At 33.5% G+C, this 19,748-nt stretch overlaps 1 protein-coding gene across 3 annotated transcripts; it reads left to right on the top strand.

The window, feature by feature from the left end:
- Positions 1-13,130: 13,130 nt before the first annotated feature.
- LOC120189755 lies at positions 13,131-18,089 on the top strand. 3 transcript variants are annotated; one of them, XM_039192959.1, is made up of 3 exons: positions 13,131-13,360; positions 13,934-15,583; positions 17,382-18,089. In XM_039192959.1, exons 2-3 carry the CDS (start codon positions 13,997-13,999, stop codon positions 17,706-17,708), a joined length of 1,914 nt encoding a protein of 637 aa, XP_039048890.1. In that variant the 5' UTR covers positions 13,131-13,360; positions 13,934-13,996; the 3' UTR covers positions 17,709-18,089. The 3 variants fall into 3 exon arrangements, with proteins under 3 accessions (XP_039048890.1, XP_039048889.1, XP_039048888.1); XM_039192958.1 differs by lacking the exon at positions 13,131-13,360 and adding an exon at positions 13,648-13,739; XM_039192957.1 differs by lacking the exon at positions 13,131-13,360 and having other exon boundaries at positions 13,814-15,583.
- Positions 18,090-19,748: the final 1,659 nt, after the last annotated feature.

Here is a 19,748-nt window from a genome sequence, read left to right on the forward strand (position 1 = left end):
CCATCAGGGACAATGCATAAATTGAAGATATTTTATCCAAATTATAACATAATAATAAAACAGAATCCAAACAGTGGCCAAAATGAAAATAAATAAAAATAGTGACTAATTTCGAATAAACTAGAATAACAAAAATAACTAAATTGAAACAAGCACAAATTATAGTACCAATTTAAAGAAATAAAATAAACATAGGACTAGTGACCGAAATGGAAAACACGTATGAAGTAGAGGGACATGGAAGAAAATAAACCAAAAGGTTAGTGGTGAAAAATAAAAAGGGAAAATACTAAATCAATCCCTAAGTATTTAAAAAAATTAAATATTCACTACACATGACCAAAATGCAAAACACGCCTAAACATACAGGGACTAAACATAAATTAAACCAAAACTATATAACATGCATCAGAAATGAGTAAATTACAAAAAACCGTCCCTATATGTGACTATTTTGTAAAGAAACACCTAACTTAAGGGGAGCTAAGTACAATTTCCCCTAAAATTTTCTATAAATACAATTTTTTTTTTCATTTTAAATTTTTTTAGATTGTAAAAACCGGTCATTGTCGGTGACTTACCACCCGCCGAACTATTCACCATCGGCCACCGTGTCATAGTCGTTGGCCACCAAATTACACCGACAGACTCGTCTCGACGAGAGTAGTATGGATCTGGGGTCTGTTTCGCCAAAGGATGCTCCGAACGTCTCAAAATGGCCAAAGATCGTTCGATTTCTTTTACTTCGATTTGCCGCCGTCCGCAATTGGATCATCTTTGTTCCAAAATATGTTGCTCCCCTCAGCCTCCTCCTTCAGTTGATCGTTCGGATCTTCGAACAGAGGTCCCTAACGTTGTCCTCTCTCACCGGCATAAGGTAACCTCTCTCTTTTCTCTTTTTGTTTTTTTTGCTATCTTTCGAATTTGTAGGATAGAAAAGAAAAAAAATGATACTTGATATTTCGAAAATAGAAAAAAAAATCTTTGAACCTTGTTTTTTTTATTTTAAAATAAAAAAGGGGAAGGCTTTTACAATATTTCATTCGAATCGGGTCCTCCCCTTCCGATTTTAATAAAATTGAAGCTTTTAAAAAATTAATTTTGATAATTGGATGTAATAGAAGGAGAATGAAGAGCAAAGGATAAAATGTGGTTTTCAGTTATAAAAAAAATGAGAGGAGTCTCGGTAAAAAAAAGTAGTGAGGGGAAGATGGCTTATTTATGATTTCCCAATTCCATATTCTAATAAAATTTCCAGCATAAAACTTCAATTTTCAAAAGCTTGCTTCTTAATCTTTTAACTTCCCAAACCTTGCAAAACAATCCCTAAGAACCACAATGTTCCAATTAATCCAAATCATTTCAAATATACGAGACCATTCTAATACTCAATCTAACCCAAAGAACATTTTTATAAAGTTTTTCCAACAACTCCTCCTCATAGCCGAAACTTACAATTTAGCCCCCTAATGGTCTCCAATTTATTTTCAAGCTTGATTCATCATCCAACTTTTATTTCCAATAAAAAAAACAACCTTATTTCATTGAATTTTTAACTTCCCTTCATCCACCATAAATACCCATTTCACCATTAAAGCATGAAACAATGAAATACTTATACCAATTTGTAGAGAAACTAGTGTAGAATATTTTATTATTTTACATCTTAGTCTTAAAACTCAATAAAATGGATGAAAAATGAGAAAGAAAATTTTCTCACCTTGGATATGGAGGTTTCATCCAGCTGCTGATGAAGGAGGAGGAATTCAAGAAATTTCTTCTAAAATATCTATAAAATTCTCACTTTAAAATCCAATTTAAAATGATTTTTAATTCATTTTGGTCCAAAAGTCAAAATTACCATTAATGAATCCAATTTTTTTTTACTTCCATGCCATACTTTGTATATCCAATTTAATATTATTAAATATTATAAAAATCCCACTTATCAATTTCCCTCTTTTTCCTTCTAATTTTCCAAAATTTCAATTTAATCACTAAATTCACTATTCCACTTTAACTTGTAGATTTTACCAATCCACCTCAAATTCTATTAATTAAAAATATCAATTTAATTTTTATAACCTCAAACTACATTCCTTCAAATTTTTGCAAACTTACAGTTCGATCTCATATCAAAATATTTACTAGACTTTATCGCTTAATAGATTTTTATGCAAACTCCATATCAAGAATCTAAAACCCACTAAATATTATTCTTGGGCTAAACTATTTATTTACAAACCCAAAATAACTTTAAAAATTTATATTTTTAGTCTCTAACTTTTACAACTTTATACTTTGATCTCCAAACTTCCAAAATTTACATTTCAATCACTAGTCTAGAATTTGGGAGGCATAAAGTAAGTATTCTCTTTTATTTTTATTCAGGCATTTTCCTTTCGAAGTTCTATTTGCTTCTGCTTTTTTGTCTATGTGTTTTTACTTAGATTGTTCAAGTTATTAGTCGTTTCACTCAAAAAAAAAAACTTTTACAACTTTATACTTTGATCTCCAAACTTCCAAAATTTACATTTCAATCACTAGTCTAGAATTTGGGAGGCATAAAGTTAAGTATTCTCTTTTATTTTTATTCAGGCATTTTCCTTTCGAAGTTCTATTTGCTTCTGCTTTTTTGTCTATGTGTTTTTTACTTAGATTGTTCAAGTTATTAGTCGTTTCACTCAAAAAAAACGTCTAAGGCAGCATAGTTCTAGTTCGAGAATCTAGGGATGTGACAATTTTCATCAACAAATCCTCATATTGCTAGATTTGATTATTGGTTATAGTTGCTCACGTCGATTTCCTCCTATTTTCTAGAGTTTGAGAAACCTTAATGTGCCTTTGGAGACAATATCGAGCTTGTTCGAGGACCCATTCAAGGAACTTGATCAGACGAATGGCAGCGCCAAAGTTGACGGGAAACATATCTTCAATCTTGTTCTGGTCGTAGGTTTCGGAGGATCCGCTGCGTACACGGAAGATACGATCACCTGGGTTGTTTGCTAGGAAATCTTGACCCTTCACTTCACTTGGCAATTCCATCATTGGATCAGTCATCAAAGAAAACTCCTTTTGGAAGTTAAAACAACCAACACCATTGCGCTTTGCTCTTGAGTAAAGAGGTAACACTTTGGTCAATTATATGTAAGATTCTTGCCTTTTGAAAGAACCTAAACAAGTGAAGTCAAATTTAAATGTTAATTGCAGGATTTTCTGATATATTCTGATTAGAATTTCTCGTTTATGTCAACTGTCCTTGGTGCATTACCTTTGCCTCAATATATATAATAACGCTAAATAATAGAAATTAAGTCCAATAAGTCCTTAACCTTAACTTGTACCCAAATAGCCTCTAACCTTTTTGATTTGAAATAGCGGTTTATTTAGGCACAACCCAAAGGACTGTCATGTTTAAGAGAAGCGAAATAGTTGAAGGCTATTTAAGCAATTAGACAAGGTACACCAGAGGTCATTGAAGTATGCTCAAATGATCGTTTAATCATTTAAAAAATTATGTCGTGGTCGTTAAATTTATCTAACAGTACTAAATGGTCATTAAAATTTATTGAACAGTTATAAAATAGTTATTAAATTTTATTGTTATTAAAATGGTCATTAAATATATCAGAGCTCATGAGCAATGGATAAAGTACACCAAGTTTATGAAGTATGCTCAAATGATCATTTTGATCATTTAACTTTCAAAATTTTAGCGATCAAAACAATTATTTGAAGATAGTTTACTGATCTTTGGTGTACTTTACTCTAAATGATTAACCGTATAATAAGGAGTAGTTTAATGATTTCCAAATTGGGGCTAACAATTTGCATGTGGGATGTCTCGTTTCATCAAAATTAGCTGTCAGTGAGGAAGGATACTGATTTTAGGTTAGGGATAACTTATAAATTTTAGGATACGACTTATAAAATTTGGGTAAATTATATTAATGACCACTTAACTATTTTGCCTTTTATTTTATCATCAATCTTCAATTTTATCAATCATACCTCCTAACTATTTAATTGTATCTAACCAAGCCACTTGCAGTTAATATTTGGTGAAAGTGGTGACATGACAATTAATAAAATTTGTATAATTATACATTTACTCATTGTTGCTTACATATTCTATCAATTTAGTCTTAATTCTAATAAATTAAAATAAATTTAATCCTCAAATTAGATGGGACCATGTGTTGAGGGGGTTGAAACTTAGGACCCTCGGCCAAAGAAACAAATGATCAACCATTGAGCCAAGTTTAATTGCATTAAAGTTATCACCTAATTAGACTTGAAATGTATTAAGGAGTGACAAGTGTCATCATCTGATTGAGAGATTAAATTTATGAATTAATTTAAAATTAGGGGTTAAATTGATAGAATATATAATATGAGGAATAAATGAATAATTACACCAATTCATAAACTACCACATCACCACTTCTGTCAAATATTAACGACAAGTGGTTTGATTAGATACAACTAAATATTTAGGTGGCCTGATTGATAAAATTAAAAGATCAATGATAAAAATAAAATGGCTAAACAGTTGTCATTGTCATAGTTTATCCTAAAATTTTAGAATGAATGAAAACATATCAATGAAAAATATAAAAAAAATACCTAAATATATTATAATTTGAAATTTTCAGAAAACTGTCCTATTCCATGCTTGTCATCCGACACCTTGCTAGTTTGATTGCAAAGCATCATATCATCGTTATTAAAAACTTTGACTAAACTATGTGTTCATATATTTGAGGAAAAGTCTAGGCTAAGTTGCATGAAATTTGTCTCAATGAGACTGGTGTATTTTAGTAAAACAGAGAGCAATGAACAAAAATTCCAAAAGTTTTTTTTTGATGAATTTTATATGGGAAATCACAGCTCACATGGGGAAAAGGGTGGATCAGTGACAGTTTTAAGGGGAAAAGATTGTGTAAGCAAGAAATACAAAACCCCCAGACCCACAACACATTTTGAGCTCAACAAAACTCTCAGTAGCACTGAAATCACATGGACCTCAAGCTGTATGATCCACACCATGATTTAAATAGCAGTTGAATAACGGACTAACGATCGTTATATAGTGATGATGACACAGTTTGTAATTGTTATTGTCGAATATAAGAGATAAACAGAATCACATCAATAGTGGTCGAACACAGTTACAATTTGATGAGTAACGATCAATTGTAACAATAGTGGATCGTTGTTTCCGTTATTATTTTGTTACAGTATGTTGCAATTAAAATTAGGGTATTACCACTTAACTATGTCATTTTTCATTTTGACAATCGATTTTGAAATTTTATCGATCATATCACTTAACTATTTAAGTATGCACTAGTTATCACCCTTGCCATGTTCGATTCTTGGCCAATGCAATTACTCCAACTTATTCTCTCTAAAAGGTTGTGACATTCACCACCTTATTTGAGGAATTAGATTAATAAATTAAAGGCTTAAACGTAAAAAAAGTATGCCTTTATTTCCAGTTGATGCCTAACATTTTATTCCGTAACTCAATTTGGATCAGGCCGGACGGGTCGTTAATTTCGACCGTTTGCCCCTGGCATGGGTATAATATTAAAAAAATGATTTCCCTCTCATCTTCTCCAAACCAAACAAAATGATTTTCCCTCTCATCTTCCCTATGTTTCTCTCTTCCCTCTCTCCCCTTCACTTTCTTTCCATGCAATCGGTCCAACATTTGTCGGGGTTAAATCTGGTCGACAACCGGATGTCCACGGGGAGCCTTGGAGTAACAATGGTTCATCACGGTGAAGCTTTTAACTCCATTGATGACCAAGACCGAGGTATTAGCATGTAAGAAGAGCTTAAACTACACCAAGAGGCACTGAAGTTCATCAATGGAGTAACAGTGGTTAATCACCGGTGAAGTCATTATTCTTTCTTTGTTTTCTTTCTCCCATCGTGTATCGTTCTCATCTTTCAAAGGGTCAATGCCGTTCCACGTATTGGTTCATTACTGGTGAAGCAATCCATCACCCCATTGTTCCGACGTTGTGGACTTCCCTCGCTGGTTGTTCGATCATTGTTCACTTTTTCTCGGTAATAAAATCGTGGTTACCGCTGCCACACTCTGAGCTCGTGGACGTTCAATGATGGCTTCGTGAGGAAGAGTTAAAACCAGTGTTTTCTCTTATTAGGGTGCTTCTACCATTGTTCGACAACACTGGTTTCACACATATGGGTTACCGTATTCTTGCATGCTACCGTCGACCATTAATTCGTTGAGGTCGAACCGACCAGTTATGGCCGCACTTGATTTTTGGTAGTCGTGGTTGTTTCGTCGACAAACTGATCATGGTTGAACTGATAGCCTGTAACCAGACCAGCAAAGCTTTGTGTATGAAAAGGTTTCGGGCTTATTGCAGTAAAATGGTTTGTTGTTTGTCGGAACCATCTTTCGGTTGGGCCCCGGAATTGGGCTTCGACGTGAAAAATGAATTGGGAGTCGCCACCGATCATTTATTTTTCATAAAAAAAATTAGGTTGATTGGATACTATCTTACCTGCTCTGCGTCTTACCAGAAATATATCGGATTCGGGAGACGGTTACAGTCAAGGAATGATTAGCACCCTTGAACTGCCCTTTCGGTACCATTTAATTTGTCGGTTGTCTCAATTGCGAAAATTGAAATTAAAATTTAAAAACCCGATTCAAATTACTCACCTTTGACTGGTTGAAATTCTTCTAAAAGAGTCGAAAATGTTAGATAAAAAATATGAAATAAAAAACATAAAATAATAAATTAAATGAAAAATATAATAATAAATGAATAACAAATCAAAGAAAAAAAGTAAATTTGATGGGAAAGTGCCATATGTGAAAGGTGGAAGCAAAAGTAACTTAAAAAACAAATAACTTGTTGGTCCAAGGCACGTCATTTTACTTCTAAAACTAACAGAACTAATCCTTCACTTGTAAAATTAACTTCAAAAAAACAAATTAGTAACATTGAATAATTAAATACAATCTTACCCCTCACTGACCAAGTTCAATGCCCGGTTCCCCAAGGCATTTTGTGAAAGGCCCAGTTTATTAAGAACGGATGTAGAGGATCATATGGATGTTCCACGTTACCTTCAAAATTTAAGGTAGTCAATATCATTTGCTCTGCCCCGGCCATGCGTTCCCGATACTGCTCAAACCAATCAACATGGAGTAGATAAGATAAGAATTTAATATCCTGCTTATAGAGTATTTCACAAGCAGTTCTCAACACATCGTTCCAAGGGCGAGGCGTCTCCTCAGACTTTGCAGCAAGGAAAAAAAAACAGCAGTGGCTTTGTAGAGCGGCGGTGACCATGACTGCCCAAGTGGAGGCCCCAAACAGCCTGAATGATGCACGATAGTGGCCATCCATGGCCGTTGAAAGTGATACACGACCTTCCAATCCAACCCAGTCCTCAAAGATGAAACCCCCGACCAAGCAAGCGGCTAAAACAGCCTTGGACTCACGGTTTACTTACCAAACGACCAGGAACAACAGCACTACAACAGCCCAAGAGTGGGGGTTGCGTCGCGAGGCCTTTGTGCGAAGACTGACAACCTTGCTCCGTCGACCGACCCTCTCCTAATCTGAGTTTTCTCTCCTCACTGGTTTTCAGGACTTTACTTCTTCCAAACTCCAAAAACTCTTCTAACGAATTAAGAGCACGTAGAGCTGCATGTCCTCTTCCCGTATTTTTCCAGTGCTTACAGGTATCTCTCGTGTCCCCGTTTTTAATCCCATGACCAAAAAGTGAGAGTGGCTTGGTGGTTGTGATTTGGGAGGGGAAAAGTATCTCATCAACCATCACCATTTCAGTAGCCATAGCTATGTCTGCTAAAGGTTGAAGGCAGGCAAGGAAGCAATGCAAGGGCAAAGCTTGTGAGTTTCAGAGTGCAATCGAGATTCAAGAGTGGTTTGTGCATTTATACCAAAACATTAATGGCAGGAACTTAGAACAACAACATTTCAGCGTGGGATAGCTAGTATTTTTTTGTTTCCCCCCCACCAAAATGCCATGAAGCTCCCCCTTTAAGTTGATTTCAATCACTCCAAATTAAGGTTTGTTGCCTCCGTTTCCCACGTCATTTGCTCCCTGATGCATGTGGTAGTGGAGTAGGTGGGTAGGTTTGTAGTTGAGATATGGTGGGTAGTGGGGCCTGCAAAAATAAAATTAATAGAATTAATAATAATAATAGTAACATGTATATATTTTTTTAAGCCCGGTCAAAAACTAGTGTCTACATTATTTATGGAGGTTTTGGGGTTTAATCGGAGAGCATTGGAGTATGAAAAGGAGAAATAACAGTCGGGGAAGTTGAGCCATGGAGGCATGTTGTAGAGTGACGGGGAAGAGAGTCAAGGGGAAGAGGAGGAGAGTTAAGGGGAAGAGAGGGACTTAATTAATTTATTATTATTTTAATTATAAAACTCATTTTTTAATATTAAATAAATTTAAGGTGGCATTTAACGGCTGAAATTAACGGTCTGTCACGGCTAGACCCAAATTGAGTTACGGAATGAAACGTTAGACATCAAACTAGAACGAAAATAATTAAGCACCAAACTAGAACGAAAAAAAGTTAAGCACCAAGCTAGAAAAAAACGCATACGTTGGGCACCTTTTTTTACTTTTAAGCCTAAATTAAAATTAAGGTAACATCCTTCAACCAAGTAGTGATATGTGTCACCAACTAATTGGAGATTGAATTCATTTAATTGGATTAAAATTATGAATAAATTGATAGAATATATAAATACCAAAGATAAAATGTGTAATTATACTAATTCTTTTAACAACCACATCACTTCCTCCGTTAAATGTTAATAGAAAGTGGCTTCATTGACACACTTAAATAATTAAATGATTTGATTGACAAAATTTCAAAATCGATGGTCAAAATGAAAAGAGACACCCTTAAAATTATTTTGTTTTACGATAAGTTATACGAATTAAAAAAATCACGACCACGTTGCCCGCAATGATCACAATAATATTCATTGTCCTTAGCCACAATAAACGCAACACAATCGAAATACAATCACATCATTTAACTCCCTGGTCCACACCATCTCTCCCACAAACAAATACCCTAACAAAACACTAAAGGTTTTGAGTAAAGAGTGGTTTAGCTTTTTTGCAGAAATTAGGTTAGAATTCGGAATCTGATCCGATCAAAACATTAATAAAGCTAAACATAGCAAAAGAGAGGCAAATCGCTTGGTTCATGTGTTGTTGTGCCTCATGGATCAAAATTTAAGGTTTTATCTTGAAAGTTGAATTAATTTTTTAGGATGTAGAAAAGAATATTGATATTGAAATTTAAATCTTGAATTTATTAATATTAAAAAAATTAAATGTAATTATGTAAATGAAGAATGTTAAAAACTTATTCTCAACAAAGATTTTGATGATTATTACGTTTGTTTTGCTATAATTGAAGTTAATTAAATGGTTTGGTTGTTGCATTAAATCACAATAAATACAATTTTTTTTGTCCCCTGGGACAAATTTTAAGCCTTCATCATGGTAATTAACGAATGAAACATAGGTTTAGACCTTTTATTAATAACATAAGAAAACATGTTTATAATCATCAATGTAAACTAAACACATAATTAGGATATATTCAACCACTGATATAAAAAATTAGTCACTTAAAATCACATAATGAGTGATGACCATATAAAGAAAAAGTTCAAAACATAAAAAAAACTCAAACAAAAGATAAATACGAATAGATCTTATTGCACTGATAAATAAACCATAAAATGGCATGAAGCTACTAGAATACCACAAACAAACCGCAAATAAAATTCGAGTGACATAAGAAAACGATCCACAAACACAAATTGCATATCGAAATTCAGCCCGATTATTCAAAGCATGGAAGATCAATATAATAACAAATAAGCGTCATCTTGGTCAATCGTGACGATTGTCAAATCCAACTATGAGAAAACGATAAACAAAAACCACGATAAACGACCAAAAACATGTCAAAGAAAAAAAGAAAACATGTTATAAAAACATGTTTATTAAAAACTAAAAATCAACGAAAAAATAAAGATGCGATAAAAAAATAAAATAAAAATAAGAAATATTGACGACAACTAATACCAAAAATAATGTTATCATCTATTAAAAAAATGAAGAAGAAAGAAATAAGCAGTGTTATAGAGAATATTTTATGTAATATATAATTAAAAGAAGTATATTTATTTTGGTCATTAGAGAATAATGACCCTATTTGCAATAAATGAGAAATCGGGGTAGGTTTAGTTGATTTTTGTATCCTGGTACTTTTAAAAAAAATAGTTACCTAAAGTGTATATATTTATATATATAGTAAAGAAAAAAATTATATATTTTTTATAAAAATAATATATATATATATATATATATATATATATATGTATTATTTTTCATTAAAAAATCTAAAGTTAACGTGTGACATTAATTAAAAATTACTTTAAATATCTAAATAAAACAAGTGGTATATTTGTACGAACTAAGTTATATCAGTGATTAAAAAGATGATTGTTATTTTTAGAGGTCTTGGGTTCGAACACATCGCGTGTTAGGGATGTTTGAGTACTCATTGTCAAATGGGTTGAGAGTCTTTCGAACATATACTATTTTATAATCATCTTTAGAGTAATAAAAAAACAAGTGGTATACTTTAGATATATACCTTAAAATACTTTAGATATTTAAATATAAAAATAATATTTTGAATATACATTTTTATAAAAGTTTCAACACATAAAATACAAAAACAATACAGTTTATATAATTATTTTTAAATCAAGTCTTAAAAATATATGCTCCATTTTGAAGTAACAATTTATCTTCTAATTTTTTTCCAGATAAAATATTCATTTTCACAAGTCGGTTTATTTTTAAACTAATAAGAATATTTTCTATTTAAGAGCATATAATTTTTAAAATTGGCTAATATACTGAAAGGGCCCTTGAACTATCACAGCCTTTTAAACAAGCCCTTATATTGTTTTTGTAGTTAAATAAGCCCATAATATATGATTTTTACTCATAAAAGCACTTAATTTTTGTTTACTTTTACACCTTTTCATATTTTTAATGGTCTAGTGGGATAAGACACTAGGTCCTTTAAGCAAGGTCAGGGGCACCTTTGCAGTACCTGATATGAATTAGTCGGTCAATAAATCAAATACCAATGATTAATTCAAAAAAATCTTAAAATATCATTTTTTATATTTACTAAACATGCAAAAGTAACTTGTTTTAAATATTCTGAATGATTAAATAAGAATTTTATGGATAAAAAATATATTAGGTGCTTATATAACTACAATAATAGTATAAGATTTTTTTTTTATTAATCTGAGGCAAGTAATAGGTAATATCTGGTCAAATATAAATCTTAGTCTTTTAACATTAAACGCTCACACTCCTGGCATCCGAATCCGATCCTCAAAGAATAACAACAATTCATTTACCATTGAAACATTCTAAATTTATAACTGGCTATAATTTTAGACATGTCAAAATAATTTTTTTGTCATCTAGTTTTATCAATTTGATCATTTTAATCCTTAAAATTTTATATTAATCTGCAATTAGTAACTTACATTTACAGAATCATTTTAATGATTATTAACATGGCATTAATTATACGTACTCATCAAGATTTTCTATTGTTAAATTTCATTATAGTAATCACTTAATGAAGTTACTGAAGTTCTTAATTAATGTAACCTAAGAAATTCTCTTAAAAACTATTGTTTTGTAATAATTTAAGTAACCCATTAATAAGCTGAGTTAAAACTATTTCAAAAATAGGTGCATAAATTATATTATTTTCTATTTAGGTACTTAAACTTTTTTCTTATCAAAATAAGTAGTAAAACATATATAAAATAATATTTCATTAAAATAGGTACTTAAAATCTATCATTTTTTTCATTCAGATACTTAAAATATTTTTTTTTTAATTAATCATTAATATCCAATATATTGGCTGACTAATATATATTAGGTTTTGTTCATCTCAACTCAATTTTCTCCATTCGTAAACACCAATATTTAAACCCTTGACCTTACTTAAGGAATGTAGTGCCTCATTTCACCGGATCAACTGGTTAATAATCAATATTACTTGTCAACTTTAAGTACCTGGATAAAAAATGATATACTTTTTTTTATGTAATTTGATCTGAAAAAACTTTAAGCACCCGAATAAAAAATAACATATTTTAAATATTTATTTTAATCAAAATATACTTTGAATGTCTAGATAAAATTATAATATATTCTAAATAATTATTTTTAATTTATATTTTGCATTTGAAATCATCATACTCGATTTTGAAGTTTTAAAATGATATTGTTGGAGATAACACTCACGAGAATATAGATTACAAAAGAAACATAGTGGATAAAAGATCCATATTTTTTTTTAAAAAATACAAAAATCCATATTTATGACTATTTGTATTTATTTTAGTTTATATTTATATTAAGAAAAATCCAACATACATACGTAGGGATGAGTATGTGACCTGAACCCGACGAGTTCTGACCCGATCGGGTTGGATTTTTTTAATGTAGTATTTGGGTTGGGTTTGGATTTAGGGTAAAAATATCCGATCCGACCCTGGAAAAAATAATTTTACGTTATATATTTAGGAATAATTACAATAATATTCATCTATATATTATTATTTTTAATTAAATCACTGTTTATATTGAATAAAAATAATATTTTTTATTACTTCAAGTAGGATCGGATCAAATCAGATTTCGAGTAAAGAAGTCATTATTATCTGATCGAATCGGATAGACCAAAAATCCACCTATGCCCATTCCTAAACATACTTGTTGTTTAATGAAATTGTGAATTAGTCCAGGTAAAATAACCGCCGTGAATGGCAGTAAAGGTAATTTAACACCGAAACGAAGGGCATTTAGCAGTTTCAAAAACAGCAAGAGAAAAGTAAAAGCTAAAAAGTCAAGGGACGCGACTTGAAAATATACAGAAAGTTAAAGGATAGATAGAAAATCAAATTCAATTTTATTTTTAGAGCGAGGAAAGCAAAGATTTTCAGAGACAGATCTGAGCTGAGCAATTAAACTTGGTGTACGACTCTGGTGTGGAGGCTATTCTTTGCTTCAAAGATTCAGATCGTGAACCCTCGGATCCTGTATTATTCAAATTGGCGTTAACCGTTCGATTTAATCGTCTCTCTTTCTGAAGTTTATAGACTTCTACGAGGCCGAATTTGAAAGGGAAGGAAAGGCTAATCGATTCGGCCGGGTAGCGGACAATATTTGGATGCTGCACCTGCTTCCTCAGGTTTGGTTTTTCTTGTTTTTACACGGTGTATTTGTTATATGTTCGGCTGTCTAGAAAATGAACAAAAATAAACGAAGGTAGGAAGATTAATGAATATATTTGGTAATTATTAAAAAGAAAACATGTGAAATTTAATTCAGAGTAAACTAGTGAAAACATTTGTGTTTGATTTCCTTTTTCCTTTTTCTGTAATTCACTACTTTTTTGGTGTTGAAAAAGCAAACTCTTGTGTTGCAATATGGAAGTTTTACTTATTGAAGCTCTTTTTTTTTGTTTATTGCTTGTTTTTGGGGTCGTATTTATAGATTTGAACTCCGTGGAAGCTGTAAATGCTCTGTAATGGAACTGAGGATGAAGAAATGACATCATTTGAGCTAATGTAAAGAAGTTACTTACCGCATTGCCAATTGTTCTTTTAACTTACGTTATTATTGAAGTTGCATAGCATAGCTTAAAAGCCCTAAACCTTTGAAATTTTTTGAATCGTTTATCATAAGATATTGTGTTTGAGAGAATTTGAGATTATGTTAGGAGTGGATTTTTTTTTGTCAATCATTATGTTTCCGATGATAGGGGTATTGGTTATAGAGGAAAATATAATCTAGGAATATAAGTCTAAAGAGAGAGTCAAGTGTAATGGAGGATCTTTCCAAATATGCCCATAGTCCTGCCCATTTAGCTGTTGCCCGCCGTGACTATGCTGGGCTTAGGCGCATTATCTTGACACTCCCTCGGCTTGCCAAAGCTGGTGAGGTTAATACTGAAGCCGAATCCCTTGAGGCTGAGGGACAGGCTGATGCTGTCTCGGCTGTCATAGATCGTCGTGATGTCCCAGGTAGGGAGACTCCGCTGCATTTAGCAGTTCGATTGAGAGATCCGATCTCCGCGGAGATTTTGATGGTAGCTGGAGCAGATTGGAGTCTTCAGAATGAGCAGGGTTGGAGTGCTTTGCAAGAAGCTGTTTGCACAAGGGAAGAGGCAATTGCTATGATCATTGCTCGACACTACCAGCCGCTTGCCTGGGCAAAATGGTGCCGGAGGCTTCCCAGGATTGTTGCCTCAGCAGCTCGTATCCGTGACTTTTACATGGAGATGTCTTTTCATTTTGAAAGTTCAGTCATTCCATTTATTGGACGCATTGCACCGTCAGACACCTACCGCATTTGGAAGCGGGGTTCAAATCTCCGTGCTGATATGACACTTGCTGGATTTGATGGGTTCCGTATTCAAAGATCGGACCAAACAGTCCTCTTTCTAGGGGAAGGCTACAGTTCTGAGGATGGGAATGTTTCTCTTCCTCCAGGCTCTTTGATTGTTCTTTCTCACAAGGAAAAGGAAGTTAGAAGTGCCCTAGAGGGGGCTGGTGCACAACCAACTGAATCAGAAGTTGCTCATGAACTGCAATTGATGTCTCAAACTAATATGTACAGGCCTGGTATTGATGTCACTCAGGCTGAACTTGTTCCTCATCTGAACTGGAGGCGACAAGAGAGAAGTGAGATGGTTGGAAACTGGAAGGCAAAACTTTATGATATGCTTCATGTGACAGTCAGTGTGAAGTCAAGGAGGGTTCCAGGTGCAATGACTGATGCAGAGCTTTTTTCTGTGGATGATGAAGAAAGGATGGCAAATGGTGGTGAAAATGACGAGTATGATGATGTATTGACAGCTGAGGAAAGGGTGCAGTTGAATTCTGCACTTCGTATGGGAAATTCGGATGGTTTTGATGATGATGAGCATGGATTTGATGGCTGCCAAGAAAATGGATCAGTAGGTTCATATGAAAATTTTGAATCAAATGGTGTTGCTAAGGAGAAGAAAAGCTTGTTTGGCTGGAACAAGAAAGGCTCGAAGAATATTGATGATCCTGATGATTCAAAGATTGGGAAATTCTCAAAGTCGGCTCCTGAAGGTAGCAATCAGAAAGAAGTTGATAGTCGTAGATCATCATCTGAATTTGCAAAGGAAGATGCTGCAGATGGAAAGAAGGGTAAGGATAAAGGCAGCAAGAAGAAGAAGAAGAAAGGGAGAAATAATGATGCTAAACTTGAGAGTGAGTACAAGAAGGGTTTGAGACCTGTTTTGTGGTTAACACCAGATTTTCCTTTAAAGACAGAGGAACTCCTACCTTTACTTGACATATTAGCCAACAAGGTCAAGGCTATAAGGAGATTAAGAGAGCTTTTGACAACTAAGCTGCCTTTGGGCACATTTCCTGTCAAGGTAATTTAATCTATATAAAGCCAACAATGCAAACATTTATATGATTTGATGTTAAACATTCAGTTTAGGTTTCAATTGTTTCCATAAATCATGTTTTTATTTTATGTTAGTGAAGTTTTGTCTATTTAATTTGTCCCTTTAGTGTTCGGAACAGAGGAAGTTATTATGAAAGAAATCACTGAAGTAGAACTGAGGCTTCACAGTTGACTAAGAGTAGTAGTAATGTCTGCAAATGAAGAGCCATCAATATCTTTAGGCAGGAAAAAATGTACTAGGTTAGAGAAAATACTCAAATTAATATGAACACTTTGCTGACCTTATTTTACTTGCTTGGCTTCTGTGATCAAATCACCCATTTTCTTCAAATCAATTCTAACAAACACAAGAAATGAATCTATAATTTAGTGGTGTCCTTGGTCCTATGGTGCTTAAATTTTTTTTTTTGATAGGAAAAGGGCCTCGTTAAAACCCCCTTCTTAACCGTCAAGCTACATAGGTATATCATCAGACATTGGAAGGAGGAAAAGAGTGCCCAAATTTTATTACTAAACAGAAAATACAACCAGGGTAGAAACCAACTTAAATACAATCCTTCCCCACAACACAAAACCTCTACCCTAAAAAAACACCCAAACTACACAACAAACCAGATACACCCCACATTACCCTATGCCCGATTTAGTTAAACTATCTGTTTCCCAATTAAACATCTCTGGACATGCCTAATAATCACATTATAATCCAGCACGCGCTTACATTTTAGTGTTGATTGGAAATTAACTTGAATAAGTGCTGAAGTAGGAGGTTGTTTTGTGTTACTTAATGAATTGAGGTCCGGTTGTGCAATAGATTGTGAGCTTATTGTTATTTGTGAATTACTTGTATAATGTACATGCATGTTAGAAGTCATTCTTATATTATTAATGGTTTCTGGTTGAAATGCTTAGGATGGTTTGGCAATTGCTCACCAGAACTGTTTTATTAGCATTTATGTTTGATAATAGAAGACTCGGATAATTTTTGTGTATAGTTGGTTGAGAAATAAAATTTACTCGATGGGAATATGCTCTTTCACCATCTTTCTTTCTGTTGGATCTACAATTCGTGCAACTGTCCTAATGCATTAGTATTTGATGCTTTGGACCCTAGCTGTTGTCACTAGGTGAAGTTTTGTCTCATATTGGTATTAAGATTTAGGTGTCATGTCATTTAATATTTCAAAATGACTGGGTGAGTGAAAATATAAATTATCCTTGAATGTGGAGATGATTATCTGTAGGGTTCGGAGGTTTAAGTTATTTTGGACCTATAAAGTTCCGAAGGTGAAGCTATTTTTAAAATCAATATTTATGTTTGCCGTTTGCTGGAATCTGCCCAGAATTCTACATTAAATACGTAGATATAATTCAGACATTACAAAGCATTGTTTTGGTTATTGTTTACATTTCTACCTTCGTCTTTCTAGTTTAGAAGGCCACCTTGTTAACAGTGAACCACATGGTATGCTATGTGTGTTAAACTGAGGCTGCAAAATACCCTATTTCTTCTTTCTCCAGTTCTATTGTCTTTCCTTCATTTCTATCATTAATATTAACTTCGAAAATGGCCCTTATAAGATCTTCATTCTAATGTCTTTGTGGAAACTGTTGTGCAAGTACAGTAGAAAGTGGTGTCTTATGAGTGTGACATGATTTCACAATAAATTTTATTGGGTCAGTTTCTGTAAAATATGTATTTTTAAAATAGCTTTCTATTTAAGTTTTGAATGAATTCACATTGATTTCATTCCCTATTCTAGGTTGCCATCCCTATTGTCCCAACTATTCGAGTTCTTGTCACTTTCTCTAAATTTGAGGAGCTTCAGCCGATGGAGGAGTTCTCAACACCTCCTTCCAGCCCAGCTCATTTCCAGGATGCTAAGTCAAAAGAATCGGAGGGTTCAAAATCATGGATGTCGTGGATGAGAGGGACTCGCGGTGGCCAGTCAAGTGATAGTGATAGTAACCGGTATAAGGACGAGGTTGATCCTTTCCACATACCATCAGACTATACCTGGGTTGATGCTAACGAGAAAAAATGTCGCATGAAAGCCAAGAAAGCAAGAAGCACAAAAGGCCCGCCGTAGCCAAAGGTGGGGATGGAGGCCAGCAGATGAATGAAGAGGTGGAAGGATAATTACACGTCCCGATTGTTTTACCCTTTTAGTGGCACCTACAACAGATCGAAGAGGTAAGCCCCCATGCCCATCTGATGTTTTAATTATTGCGATTCTCCAATGGGGCAGTTGATTAGGTGAATGATTGGTAGGGGAAGATCATTGTTTAAAGAAGATCCTTGTCTTCTTCTGTTGTTTTGTTATGTGATGTGAAATTGGAGAGGGACCGAAATCTCCCCGTTTTTAACTAGCTTTGTTTCAGTTCTATTTTTTATTGGACATTAAATCTCTGTATCTAAGTTCTTGGTCGTCAAAGTTTCATTTTTGTGATTGTTATTCTTTTACCTGTCACTGTTAGTTCTTTTTTCTTGCTCTTTTCCCCACCTTCCGGCTCGTGTAAAGGTAAAAGGTAAACTTGTAAAGGTTTGACAAGGATTTCAAGCTTACATCGAGTGATACTCGTTTGTAGGTACTCAGATGCAAGTCTGTCAGAAGCCAGTATGTATCAACACATACTTCGGATAAGTGTCCGTTAATCTACATATCGAAGAGTCGAAATAAAATAGTTGATCATTCAAAGCTGGGACAAGAGATTTGTACCATTTAGTTGATACTATATCTATACATATGTAGGCAGTGATCTCCTTGTTCATTTAAATACATGCAAAGAGGCAAAACATTATTTGCAAAATGGCATGTATGAACAAAATTAATAGCTATAGATTGTTTATCTAATATATGCATGCCTACAGTCGATCTCTGGTTCACAGGTTTCTCTACCTGAACCCATCCTTATTGGCGCTTAAATATCCGGCCATTACTTTCCCTCCGGTGTTCGTCATGCCATCTACGAGACGGCGCCATGTCAATCCCAATGAACCGATAAAAAAGTTCGATTCAACTGCCATCAAGAATCAAAAAGAGATAGTTCAGGCTGGTTTTCTTCCAAGACTTGCGTTAGGATCATTGCAGTTTATTGGATGTTGATGAATCCAAATGTCACGCTGCACCTTCCTGGTAAGAGGATAATTTTCATCTGATCCCACGATCTGAAATTAAAATTTATGAATTCATATGAGCATCATATCATCATTTGGGAAAAGCAAGATGAATTCTACAATAACATAAGAAGAAATTTACCCCTGAACTTTCAAAAATTTTATTTTTTTCACCCTCTATAAAAAATTCTGAAATATATTTTCTCCTTGAAAAGATCTCTCTTCGTCAAACTTAAGCTCTCATCCTTGTTGTCGTCGTTGTTGTTGGTAGGAATTTAAATAGCGGTTCGTTATTAGAATAGTGACCGTTATATAGCGGTAAAGTGTCGTCTAAGATCGTTATTGCATGACGCCGTGATATCTGCAATGACCCCAATAAAATCCGTTATGTATGCAGTCACGATAAATGCAACACAACAAAAAATATGTCCGGAACACCAATTTAAATTCCTGGTTGCCGCTAGCCGTGGATCGACCTCTTGTGTTTTACTAACATGTCATGACCGTTGCAATTCAAAATCTGGGAACTGCTGCAATTCTTCAAGGAACTTTGGAAGAGTGACAAGAAGAAGGTGAAGATGGTGGCGGTGCACAATTAGGGACCAAAATCTGGGAGCTTTATGGGGAAGATCCCATAGCTAAAGTAAATGGAAATATTCACTCAAAATGCATAAAAATAGAAATAAGTTGGGGTGGAAACAAAAATCAAGAGATAGTATAAATTATAATTATAATTACCTCCAATAAAAGGAAATAAATACCTCCAATAAGATAGTATAGGAAATAAATCCCATAGCTTTACTTCTAATAAGATAGTAGAGTATTAAATCTTAATTATAAATACTTTTACATTTATAAAGTTATATATTAGATTAATATTAAAGTTAACGATGATGAATGGTGAATAATAAGTTGAGAAAAGAATAAGTATTATTTTCATGGAATTTTTCTAATATGAATTATTACATTTATTAAATTATTTTGGATTAGGATCAAGTTGATAAAATGCATA

This window comes from Hibiscus syriacus, unplaced genomic scaffold (genome assembly GCF_006381635.1).
Source record: "Hibiscus syriacus cultivar Baekdansim isolate YM2019G1 unplaced genomic scaffold, ASM638163v2 tig00116959_pilon, whole genome shotgun sequence".
Taxonomy (NCBI): Eukaryota; Viridiplantae; Streptophyta; class Magnoliopsida; order Malvales; family Malvaceae; genus Hibiscus; species Hibiscus syriacus.

Coding starts and splice junctions, on each gene's coding strand:
- LOC120189755 (XM_039192959.1), top strand. CDS start 13,997: ATGGAGGATCTTTCCAAATATGCCCATAGTCCTGCCCATTTAGCTGTT. Junction 15,584..17,381: donor TGGGCACATTTCCTGTCAAG/GTAATTTAATCT, acceptor TCCCTATTCTAG/GTTGCCATCCCTATTGTCCC.